At 38.9% G+C, this 12,870-nt stretch overlaps 2 protein-coding genes across 2 annotated transcripts; both read left to right on the forward strand.

The window, feature by feature from the left end:
• The first annotated feature begins 974 nt into the window (after positions 1-974).
• bloc1s1 (biogenesis of lysosomal organelles complex-1, subunit 1) lies at positions 975-7,322 on the forward strand. The gene is made up of 4 exons (XM_083971486.1): positions 975-1,196; positions 1,334-1,406; positions 2,605-2,737; positions 6,611-7,322. The coding sequence occupies exons 1-4, from the start codon at positions 1,136-1,138 to the stop codon at positions 6,719-6,721; spliced, it is 378 nt and encodes a 125-aa protein (XP_083827612.1). The 5' UTR covers positions 975-1,135; the 3' UTR covers positions 6,722-7,322.
• Positions 7,323-9,573: 2,251 nt separating this feature from the next.
• rdh5 (retinol dehydrogenase 5 (11-cis/9-cis)) lies at positions 9,574-11,877 on the forward strand (the record flags this gene model as incomplete). The annotated part of the gene is made up of 5 exons (XM_083971716.1): positions 9,574-9,605; positions 9,691-10,013; positions 10,134-10,392; positions 11,187-11,350; positions 11,657-11,877. 5 exons carry the CDS (start codon positions 9,574-9,576, stop codon positions 11,875-11,877), a joined length of 999 nt encoding a protein of 332 aa, XP_083827842.1.
• Between the last annotated feature and the right edge of the window lie 993 nt (positions 11,878-12,870).

The raw sequence follows: 12,870 nt of genomic DNA on the forward strand, positions 1-12,870 counted from the left end.
ATCTTTTCCGGTGCGAGTTTTTCAAAATAAAGCGACATCTCTGCAATAACGATACATTGACTAGTACTTTTATTCAAAACTAAACAGTAAATACAAATACAACCATGCAGCTATGCACTCTTAAGAAAGAAATAAGAGAAATAAAAGAGGCAAAATAATACGAATTAAGAATAATTATAAAATAGATAATAATACAAACATGTAATAAAATTGTTATATACAGTGAAGCAAGAGAACCTTAACCTCTTAAACATGTGTTCTAGTTCATATTTAAGTAAATGTAAATACTAGATTGCACAAACCAGACTGAACAGTATATTAAACATTCCAGTTAAGTTAGTATTTTATTGCCAACATGCTCAGTCATAATTTCAGTAATGGCAGGGCCCAAAGCCTGTCTGAAAAATCAGAATAACAAACACTTGGAAGTACCATTTCAACCAAAAATACAAAATATTTATCCATTGTGAGGATCCATTGTATCAGATTATTGGTTAAACACAGCATGCCATTAAAGCCATTTTGTTCTGGGTAATTATGTAGATTTCTGATTATTGTCTGATGTTTAATGGACCAAACAAATTAAAAAATCTAATCAAAAGAAGAAGAAAAACCAGCAGATCAGTTTGACTTATGTCAAATTTGAAATCCCATTTTATTGAAAGTTCTTGCATAGTGGCATACTTGTTATTTAATCACTTAAATAAATAAATAAAAATTAGTAATAATGGCATCAGTAATGGTAAATATTTTAATTCGTCAAACTTTTATTTTGAAGGCTAAATGTATGACGTTTCAACATGATTTTGACATCATTATCAAACAAACTTTCACTTTGAAATAAATTGCACTCTAAATCTTTTACCACAGTGTTGTGTAAGTCTGATTCGCACACAGTTCGTTTGGTTAATTTTTAATTAATTATTAATTCACTACCACAGTCTCATCTCACTGACGGCAGATGATCGGACACGCCCACGTCACGTGTGATATTCCTCGAGGCTGGTCTTGTGATGTGAGCAGCAGCTAAATTACTCAGCTGTTAGCATCTCCTCCGCCCCGGTCAATAAGCGTCATGTTATTTAGCTAGATTACAGATAAACCATTTACTAAATAATCTCATCGGTCGTTAAAGATGTTGTCCCGTCTACTGAAGGAGCACCAGGCGAAGCAAAATGAGCGGAAGGAGCTGCAGGGTGAGTTGACTGCTTCATGCCGCCGGCTAGCTGTGATGCTAACCGATGCTAAAAACAAAGCAGCCTTTCACGTACGAGGCCTCAGTTCTGCACACCGTGTTGACGTTTTAACTGTGTGTATATTGTTTCCTGAACAGAGAGACGCAGACGTGAAGCTATAACTGCAGCCACCTGTCTGACGGAAGCCCTGGTAGACCACCTCAACGTCGGGTATGAAAGTGATGCGACTTTCACTGTTGTTGAGTCGGTAACGTAGTAGTTGTAACAGGATATTGACATTTATGGACCAGCTGTTGACCCGTTCTCAATTATTATGTTGTGAAAAATGTATATTACGCATAACTCCATTATATTTAAACTCAATATTCTCCCTCTTTGTTAGGGCAAGCACAGTAGAAGCCAGCACTTGATTTATTTGCAGTGTCCCATAAGTGTTAAATGTGTTACTGGAGCTGTACAAATGATTATTTTATCCTTGGATAACCAATCAGTCAGTCTGTTCTTTAGATTTAAGGTTTACTCAATAAAAGTTGAGCAAATAGACAAAAAAAAACCCAGACCTTATTAATGCGAAGTCCTCAATTTGCTTCTTAACTCAACCCAATAGTGTATAGCTAAGGGTATAAATTAAAAAAAAAAAAAAACAGAACAAATAGGAAGGACCACACATGAACTACTTAAATCCAAGAATATTGAGGTGCAAATGTGTGCCCTAATTGACATAAATTTTCAAATGATGACTATAATCATTTCAGTGCTATGATATGTCTTATGGTATGTGTTATTCATCGACATTTACACAGCAACATCTCATTTGGTTTTTGTCCACTGACCATAATTGAGAGCTATATTTTAGCATAGCACATATGAACTTAAGTATTCTTGTACAAACAAACATGTTCCTTGATGTGAATGCTCCTGTGCAGTGTTCCAGACCCTGACATACATCCCCTTTTTATAGAACGTCAAGGTTGGTTGTCTAGCCGGAGGTATTAAAGTCAAGCTAACCCCTCCTTAGCACCTATACCCCCAATGTCCCCTTCAGAACTAATAAAAGAAAGCAATCCATTCCTGGCAGGATAGCTTTGTTACAATGTGTGACACAACGGCAAATAGTACATTAAGATTGTTAAAATTGTGTAAGTTGTGTTGAAAGCCAGACAATCAGCTTGAAGAACAAAAGTACAATACAGAGGGCATTGTTGTGCTGTTCCTCCACGAGAAAGATTATGAGTGAAATCCTGTAGTGACTTTGATAAGATTTAGTCTAAATATAACAGTATGTTTTCACTGTACTGTAGGTTGACAAATGAGTGGCTGAGACTTCAAGCTTCTGAATGCAAATTCACTGTCTCGTGTTTTCATTTATTAACAATACTGCTTCTTCTTGTTTCTTGTTTTACTGTAGTGTTGCTCAGGCATACGTTAACCAACGTAAGCTCGACCATGAGGTGAAGACTCTCCAAGTGCAGGCGAGCCAGTTCTCCAAACAAACTGCTCAGTGGATCAGTATGGTTGAGGGTTTCAATCAGGCCCTAAAGGTGAGATAGACTAGACTTTATCACAGATAAGTCTTGAGGTACTATTTCTTTATCTAAAAGAGAAAAATATACCCAGGGGCAAAGCAAAAAAACAGACACGGAGCGTTGTAAAAGGTTTGACACCAGAAATGATATCTAGAACTTCAAGGATTAAAACCTGGGTGGACAACCCGGTCAACTAGCTGCTGGAAAGCTACAGGGGCCAAAACCCCTTTCTTGGGTCATTTTGCTGGCGAAATGATGTAAATGCAAATATTTAGGTACTACAATGGCATAAATAGTCATACAACTCTAAAATTTGGCAGAGAGTATCTTGACAAATAGGGGGAGGCATGAAAAAAATATCCTGGGGTTTGTTGCAACTCAATTTTAAGATATCACCCTCAACATCCCAAAAAAGACAAAAAAAAGTACTGTTCGCCTGACAAATTATTATTTTTCAGCACTTTATGGTGAATATCTATGCTTAACATGTATATAGAATTTTTTCTTAATTCATAAGCTTCCATTTGAGTCCAAGATAGCCTTTCTACTAGCTACTGGAAAGCTACAGGCTGTCTCCAAACAATGCAACACCTATTGTGAAAAACTCCATGTTAACTGGCATGATCAGAAAACATTCTATTTCTCGTCTCCCCAAAGTGAACTGATAGATAGAGAGGACCGTTGGCCACAGCAAGTGGGGCTTTTGAGATAGAAAGGCTATCTTGGACTCGAATGGAAGCTTATGAATTAAGGAAGTTTTATATATAAATGTTAGGCATAGATATTCTCCATAAAGTGCTGAAATATAATAATTTTCATGAGAATTTGTCAGGCGAACAGTACTTTTTTTTGTCTTTTTTGGGATGTTGAGGGTGATATCTGCAACAAACCCCAGAATCTTTTTTTCATGCCCCCCCCCTATGTGTCAAGATACTCTCTGCCAAATTGTATAGTTGTATGACTATTTATGCCATTGTAGTACCTAAATATTTGCATTTACATAATTTCGCCAGTAAAATGACCCAAGAAAGGGGTTTTGGCCCCTGTAGCTTTCCAGCAGCTAGTTGACCAGGTTGTCCACCCAGGTTTTAATCCTTGAAGTTCCTAGATATCATTTCTGGTGTCAAACCTTTTACAACGCTCCGTGTCTGTTTTCCAAAAAACTGGGATTTTGCCCCCTGGGTAATAAGAGATTTCTGGCATGTGCAAATACATACTCCTTAATTTAGTCATAAGGGCGGTGCAGTGTATTTGGGTTTTCTCCAGGTTCTCGTCTTCATCCCACAGCCCAAAGACATGCACAATAAGATAACTGGCCTCTATAAATTGCCTATAGGTGTGACAGAAAAAAAATGTGAGGTTGTTTTTTCTCTATATACAGGTAAAAGCCAGTGAATTAGAATATTTTGAAAAACTTGATTTATTTCAGTAATTGCATTCAAAAGGTGTAACTTGTACATTATATTTATTCATTGCACACAGACTGATGCATTCAAATGTTTATTTCATTTAATTTTGATGATTTGAAGTGGCAACAAATGAAAATCCAAAATTCCGTGTGTCACAAAATTAGAATATTACTTAAGGCTAATACAAAAAAGGGATTTTTAGAAATGTTGGCCAACTGAAAAGTATGAAAATGAAAAATATGAGCATGTACAATACTCAATACTTGGTTGGAGCTCCTTTTGCCTCAATTACTGCGTTAATGCGGCGTGGCATGGAGTCGATGAGTTTCTGGCACTGCTCAGGTGTTATGAGAGCCCAGGTTGCTCTGATAGTGGCCTTCAACTCTTCTGCGTTTTTGGGTCTGGCATTCTGCATCTTCCTTTTCACAATACCCCACAGATTTTCTATGGGGCTAAGGTCAGGGGAGTTGGCTGGCCAATTTAGAACAGAAATACCATGGTCCGTAAACCAGGCACGGGTAGATTTTGCGCTGTGTGCAGGCGCCAAGTCCTGTTGGAACTTGAAATCTCCATCTCCATAGAGCAGGTCAGCAGCAGGAAGCATGAAGTGCTCTAAAACTTGCTGGTATACGGCTGCGTTGACCCTGGATCTCAGGAAACAGAGTGGACCGACACCAGCAGATGACATGGCACCCCAAACCATCACTGATGGTGGAAACTTTACACTTTACTTTACACTTTACACTTTCCTGAGATCCAGGGTCAACGCAGCCGTATACCAGCAAGTTTTAGAGCACTTCATGCTTCCTGCTGCTGACCTGCTCTATGGAGATGGAGATTTCAAGTTCCAACAGGACTTGGCGCCTGCACACAGCGCAAAATCTACCCGTGCCTGGTTTACGGACCATGGTATTTCTGTTCTAAATTGGCCAGCCAACTCCCCTGACCTTAGCCCCATAGAAAATCTGTGGGGTATTGTGAAAAGGAAGATGCAGAATGCCAGACCCAAAAACGCAGAAGAGTTGAAGGCCACTATCAGAGCAACCTGGGCTCTCATAACACCTGAGCAGTGCCAGAAACTCATCGACTCCATGCCACGCCGCATTAACGCAGTAATTGAGGCAAAAGGAGCTCCAACCAAGTATTGAGTATTGTACATGCTCATATTTTTCATTTTCATACTTTTCAGTTGGCCAACATTTCTAAAAATCCCTTTTTTGTATTAGCCTTAAGTAATATTCTAATTTTGTGACACACGGAATTTTGGATTTTCATTTGTTGCCACTTCAAATCATCAAAATTAAATGAAATAAACATTTGAATGCATCAGTCTGTGTGCAATGAATAAATATAATGTACAAGTTACACCTTTTGAATGCAATTACTGAAATAAATCAAGTTTTTCAAAATATTCTAATTCACTGGCTTTTACCTGTATGTGATCTGTCCAGGGTGTACCCTGCCCTGTCAGCTTGGATTAGCTCAAGACCCCTGCGACCCTGCATGAGTAAGCCGTATAGCTTCTCTAAATGATATCTGTTCCCAAACTCCACCTAGAAGCAGCACAAAGTGTGACTATCTTTCAGCATACTGAGTTGGAAAAAGGGATGTAACTATCCCACAGTGCACCTTGTTCAACGAGAAGAATTGACACAAAAATGTTCTAATTGCAGTGACTCATCAGAACTTAGAGTTTCTTTATCAGCTTTACTAAAAGCAGATTAGTTTTATGGAGGGGTATCGTCACAGCCTCTAGCTCTGAGCGGATTTGACAGGTGGTAAAAGCAATTCATCAATGCAACTATCCAGCTCATCTTCACTGGGAGACAGGAAGCTTAAAGGAGAATTCCGGTCATTTTTGCCCCTTAGATCGTTGTCCTGATGGTCACCCAGTGTTGGGGGGAGTAAAAAACGCGACTAAAATTGATGCAGGCAAACCGGAGTTACACCATGACTAAATTAATGGTCGGAGATATTTTGTCACCACTGCACTGCTCCACCGTTTATTTTTGTAAGGAAAAAGTGTTTGTTTCTGTGGCGGGGAGAGCAGGCGCTTTGCGATCGAATAGTAATGTCTTTCCAGGATGTTTCAGAGTTCAGCTATCTGAGGTGAGTGACTACATGCAAAAACACAAAGTTTATACTGTTTATACTGTACACTATATGAGTTCAGTGGTGTGTCATAAGGATTCCAGTCATGTACCATAGATATTTTATTGTTTTTTGAGTGTTTGTTGTGGTTGAAAGAATTGCCCCCATAGGTTAGCGTTGTGGCTATCCCTAGTGCCGTCTAGCCATGGTGTAACTCTGGTTTGCCTGCATCAATTTTTGCTCCCCCCAACACTGGGTGACCATCAGGACAACGATTTAGGGGTCAAAAATGACCGAAATTCTCCTTGAATGGTCAGTGTTCCCTCCTGTTGCTGGTCCTGATCGTAGGTCACCACTGACTCTCTTTTTGGGACTCTGTTTTACACAGGAAATCGGTGACGTGGAGAACTGGGCTCGCAGTATTGAGATGGACATGAGGACAATCGCCACAGCTCTGGAGTACGTACATAAGGATCAGCTTCAGTCTGCCTCCTCATAAACTTCACAGAAAGACACGTTGATAGGTTTACACCTGAGAGTAAATACACTGGAGCGGAAGCAAAAACCTGCTGACTCCTGTCAACAAAGATGCAGGCATCAATGACTTCATTCATCTGCATGAGTGGGCTGATGCTGATGACTACTTTGTCCAGTGAAATGCTGAAAGTCGGCACATGCGTTACTGCTTTAGTTTTTGTATGAGGAACAATAATAAGTATAGGACAACGTCCGACAACCACACGATGATGCTGAAGTTGTCCAAAGATGTTCGAAGATCGAGCTTGTGTATTAAGTTTAGAAGTGACTGCAGTTCACAAATAATCTAAATTAAACAATTTGTGGAAAAAGGCTGTGCCGGTATGGAATTGGGAATGTGTCGCATGTAAAAACTTAGTTCACCTGGTTGTAATAAGTTAGATTGCCACGCTTCATATTATCTGTAGTATCTCCTGAAAATATTTTGTAGGACCTGATACTTAAATTATGTATGTCTCTGTAAATGTCAGTATACAGTGATGACTGTACGGTTTTTGTCAGACAACTTTGAATTTTGTTACCATTTGACGATGCAACATTATTTTTAATAAAGTTTAAAAATACATCTGTGTTAATGAAACGAGACTAAATCAACTTTTGTACACAGCAGAGGATTCTCAGTCATATCAGGTTATGGTAATCAGAGAAAGGTTGACTGGATTAGGTTGGGCATACTTGACCTTTGACCTCTCTTCCAAGAGGCTTCTTCAGTTCTTAATCTTGTTCTTGTACAACCGCTGTTGTACAAAAAAAAAAGTCTTAACACAAAACTGCCTGAAAAGCTTCACTGAGTGACGTTTCAGCCAACCAGTGATGAAGGTCTCTCTTGCTCATACCGACAGTAGGTGTCAGTGGTGGGCAGGAAAAGTGACATTTTAATTGGGTAAAGTATTGATTTTGAGCTGATGGTTTAATTATGGCTGTTATAAAAAATAAATAAAAAAACAATGGCAAAAAGCTAAATGCCACAATAATATTAGTTATTCAACATCTAATAGTGGACAAAGTTTTGCAACAGAACAAAGCTTGTGAAACACTAAATACAAAAATTGGATCACATTCAAGGAATGTGTGACGTGAAGGAAAGTTACGTCATGATGCACGTGGCTGTTAAGTTCACTCACGTAAGTGCAGGTGTGGTTGGAAACTAATTACACTTTAACTCCACAAATACTGGGACAGTAACCAGGTAACGGACCTGATCTTCCAGTTAGTGCACATCATGGCATGAAATTAGCAGTGACACAAGAAAATGGCAAATTTACCTTTTATGGAGTGTCACATTTATACAAAACACTTGTCCTTATTGCTGGGTTTAAGGATATTGATTAGCCACAATACAATGGACAGTATAATGGCCTAACTAGTCTCAAGAAATGCATCTTAATTACACTACCACTACTATTTACCGAGTATACTACATATATTGTTTAAGCTTAAAAACTGATATAATAGGACCTTGAATTCAATGAGTCAGCAAGATTATACACACGGTGATTTAACACAGGATTATTATAAGTTTGTATGAACAGTCTTAACACATAAAGTGCTTATGATTGTACAACATGAGAACCACTAGGTTATGAAAATATATCAGCATGAGTTTCTTGTCAATACAGTACATAAAAAAAACAGGAGTAATTTGTAAGGACATCGTGCACTGTGGGAAGTTGAGATATCAAAAGAAGTTCTGCTCTCAAAGTTCACACGTTGCAAAGAAAATTCTCAATGTCTCCTGTAATTCCAGCCACTTTTTTTTTTCTTAAACGCACACACACATGCACCAACCAAATGGTTACGGATTGAGGATTACCAATTGCGGACTTGTCTTAAGGGATAAACCACAGGAATAAAGCCTCTCTCTGACCAGCCTCTCTGAGTTAAGACAGGAGAATAACCAGAAAGGGAAAGGGAAGAGGACGGATAACTTGTGGAGATCCATCACCTCTCAAGAAAAGAACAAGGTAGGATATTATTACTATTACAGTTTTTATATCACCATTGACTTAATACAAATAACTTTTCTTTTCACACATGCCTTGGGTCTGTTTTATTTTTTCATTTTTTGTTTGTTTTTAATTAACATGAAATTGTGATGCAATTCAACCAAACTGAAGTTTACTTTAAATGTGTAAGGATTGAAGTTGAACTTTAATTAGCATTATATTAATTAATACCAATATTTGAGGCGTTTGTCTCTATATTTTTGCAAATGTTGTGGAACTAAAATTATTTTTTCTAACTAGAGCGGCGATATTACTGAATCATTTATGTTTTAATTGAACAGCAACAGTATTTGATTGAAGTCTGCAGGCAATTTTGATATCATGGGTAATACTGTACCCACAGAAGTATGTATTTATTTTTTTTCCCTGTTTTTCTCACTAATAAGCCTGAAAACTAATTGGTTTTCAGCAATGAGCAGCTTAAGCAGCTCCGTCACGGGCATTAAAATTAGGCTTCAAAACAATGCACCCCCCCACCCCCCACCCCAGTCCCCCTCCTCGGGTCTCATTCCCTCACAAATGCCTTTCTTCCTTCCATAAGAGTATTATCCAAAGATTTCTCATGTGCCCAGAGCAGTTCTGTATTACAAGCACCTCTCAGGTTCAATAAAGCAGCCCAGTACTTCAATAAGGCCCCACATCCTTATGAAATCGAGCAGGGATTTTGATGTGTGGGAATTCCCGAAAACATCAGATTTAGAAGTTGTGCCATGTCAGTGCCTATTAACATTTGCTCAACATTTTTTTTGCCAGCAGGCACAGGGTCCTCCAGGTGATCAAAAACCCCACATCTAATTCTGGAAGCAGCATGGATACACAGTTCGTCTACGACCTTTTAGGGTAATAATATTTAGGGTGATATTTTCTGAGAGTCAAATCCACGTTCTCCAGTTGTTCTAAATCCTCTTGTCTCTTCTCTTTTTAGGGAAAATGCTTGGTTGTACATCGGTGCTACAGTTGTGGTGCTGTGGATTCTGGTGTGGCTGTACAGAGACAGCCTGGAGATTGAAAACATCACTGACAAGTATGTGTTTGTGAGCGGCTGCGACACTGGGTTTGGAAACTTGCTGTGTAAGAAGCTCGATCGAAAAGGTTTCCGCGTGGTGGCCGGCTGTCTCACGGAAAAAGGAGCTGATGATCTGAAGCGGGTTGCGGGGCCTTATCTAAAGACCGTCATACTGGATGTGACCAGTCAGGACAGCATCCAGAAAGCCATGGAGTTCACCAAGAAGGAGGTTGGCGAAAGGGGTGAGAGATAATTTGCATGATTTAGCCTAAATATGGGAGGACCCTGTTAATTAAAGGTTTGTCTCTGATACGAAATGTCCTCTTCCCCCGTTTGTCTTCCACTTCCTTCCTTCCTCGCAGGGCTTTGGGGTATTGTGAACAATGCTGGACGCTCATTACCCATGGGCCCTACGGAGTGGATGAAAGTGGAGGATTTCCACAGTACACTAAAAGTCAACATGAATGGAGTGATCGCCATGACGATGACTTTCCTGCCCCTCATCAAAAAGGCTCGTGGCCGTATTGTAAACGTAGCATCAGTGCTTGGTAGAGTGGCTGCGAATGGGGGAGGATACTGCATCTCCAAGTTTGCAGTGGAGTCTTTCTCTGACTGCCTCAGGTAAGACGTGCGACCTGATCAACATCAGATACGCACACAAAGAAAATACTGTACAGTTATCAGGTTTGTCTTTCCCCATTCTTCACAAAGGCCCACAGTATGTTCAGATTGTGAGGACAAACAGTCATACAAGTCACCATCTTTATTCGCCTATGAGGGAAATTTGTAGTGCAGTGAGTGAACACTTTCAGCAAAATGAAAACCATTTAACACATTTAGTGCAATAACATTTATTCCATTCAGCAAACTAACTAAAACACTAAACACATTACCACACTGCCACAGTAAAAAAAAAAAAAAAAAAAATGCCAGGAAAAAACTATTGGCTGATAAGATCAGGGAAGGAGGACATTGGTCTTCTTTAATTCAACTGAGCTTAATTCCCAAACAATACCCTTACTGTCTTCTCTCTGTTGCCAGGTTAGGAAAAAATCCCCCAGCAGGATACTTGTCTTTTCAACCATTTAACTCTCTACTCTCTAATGGACAACTACTGACCAAGCCATCCAAGTGTTTTAATTTACTGTAAATGTATTGGTTGCTTGCTTATCAACACATATAACTGCAACTTGATGCGTAAAACTCACTGCTATTTATTTGTGGGAGAGTTATTGCCAAATTTTAGGATTGAGTGCAATCTGGCAACCCAAACATTGTAACATATCATTATTACATTAATTACACTTATAAAACCTTTATACAGTAATGGGTGACCTGTTAGAAAGTGGTGCTCTTAAATGTACTTAAAGCTTTGTGTTTAATATTGAATATGAACATTCATTTTCTGTATCCAGGAGAGATATAAACTACTTTGGAATCAACGTGTGCATTATTGAGCCAGGGTTTTTCAAGACTGCAGTGACAAGCCTCGACCCACTGGAGAGGGAGCTGCATCGCTTGTGGAACCAGCTCAGCCCTGAAGTCCAAGCCAGCTATGGAGACAAATACCTCGATAAGTGTGAGTGCGGGATGCTGCAAAATGTATTTTTCAAATTAAAGTATGATTTGAAAATTGCAATTAAATGGGATTGTGTTCTAATTTTCTGTAAACAGGTTTGCTCTTGATAATTGAGTGCCAATAAAGGGTAATCAAGTACTTAAATGAAGGGTGTGGGAAAATGCACATTCATGGTTTGTGAAAATGTCACATCACAAATCCTGCTCAATATACAGCACATAGTGTTAGGTGAGAGAGGAAAAATGTATCAACATGAAATGATGCATTTTTATGCACTTTCATCTGTTTGTTCATGCCCCTTTTCAGACATCAAGGTCCAGCGGCTGATCATGAATGCTGTGTGTGACACTGACCTCGCCAAGGTGACCAACTGCATGGAGCACGCTCTGACAGCCGCTTACCCACGCACCAGATACAGCGCTGGCTGGGATGCCAAGCTTATCTGGATCCCCCTCTCTTACATGCCGTCCTGGGTGGTTGACGTTGGGCTAAAGCTGGTGCTTCCTCGTCCTTCAAAGAGTGTGTAACTCATGACGACTTTGAGGAAATGTATTCAAAGTCATCAGGCTTTTAATGTATTATGTGTCATTTTGATGCATTACAGAGGTTAAACTATAAACTATACTGTATATTGCCTTTCAAAATACCCATATTCTGTATCTCAACTGGCAATGCAATTATATAAAGATGCAGTTATTATATTTATATATGAAGATCTGCCACGTGAAAGTATTTTTAATGACAATTGTAGACAGTATGAGAAGACATAATGAAAGTGTACAGTAAAATTAGCTGTATGAATATTATTTTGTTTGTTAACACAATGCTGTGCCTTTTGATGCTGTTATTTATGAATAATGTTAATCATCAAGGGCTAAGTAAATATAAATATACTACCAATACAAAGTGTCTTCATAATCAGTTTTTGTTTTTAATCATAATTTTATATTATGATGTAGTATTATAGTTTATAAAATCCTTTGGCTGGACATTTTACAAGGTGGTGCTAAAAAGGCAAAGAAGCAACACTGTTGGATTATTATTCTTAAATAATTGGTACAATATTAAGGGCAAACCAGTAGGACACTGATAAACATTTGTCAATGTCTATCTTTGTGTCAGTCAGCTCATACAGACATAATAGCCTACCAACATTTACAGTAATCTCTCCTCTACTATCTCAGGCTGAGAAATTTCTGTGTACCGGTTCTACTAATTTCTTTAGCATGCTTTTTGGTTCACTTAGCCTACACTGAATTCCCTGTTATTTGGCTACCAGTCCATTTGATTATCAAGTAATCCACTGACAGATTCAGGTTCAGTTCGTGTTTAATAAACTCAGCAGCATGTTGGCTGAACATGTGTTGCTGCACAACAGGTTATAGGATTTTTGAGATGTGGGAGATTTTGTTGTAAATAAAGCTTGCTTTGATTTGGCCCATTTTCTTCATAATTAATTTCAACCATCTGTTTACAAAATGCGGAACTTATTCTCATGGGCGGGAGACCTGCTGCGTGTC

This window comes from Trachurus trachurus, assembly GCF_905171665.1.
Source record: "Trachurus trachurus genome assembly, chromosome: 5".
NCBI lineage: Eukaryota > Metazoa > Chordata > Actinopteri > Carangiformes > Carangidae > Trachurus > Trachurus trachurus.

Bases quoted from the DNA above. Each gene is read 5' to 3' on its own strand.
- bloc1s1 (XM_083971486.1), top strand. From the start codon at position 1,136: ATGTTGTCCCGTCTACTGAAGGAGCACCAGGCGAAGCAAAATGAGCGG. The intron at 1,197-1,333 runs GTGAGTTGACTG...TTTCCTGAACAG, and splicing joins TGAGCGGAAGGAGCTGCAGG to AGAGACGCAGACGTGAAGCT. The intron at 2,738-6,610 runs GTGAGATAGACT...TGTTTTACACAG, and splicing joins GTTTCAATCAGGCCCTAAAG to GAAATCGGTGACGTGGAGAA.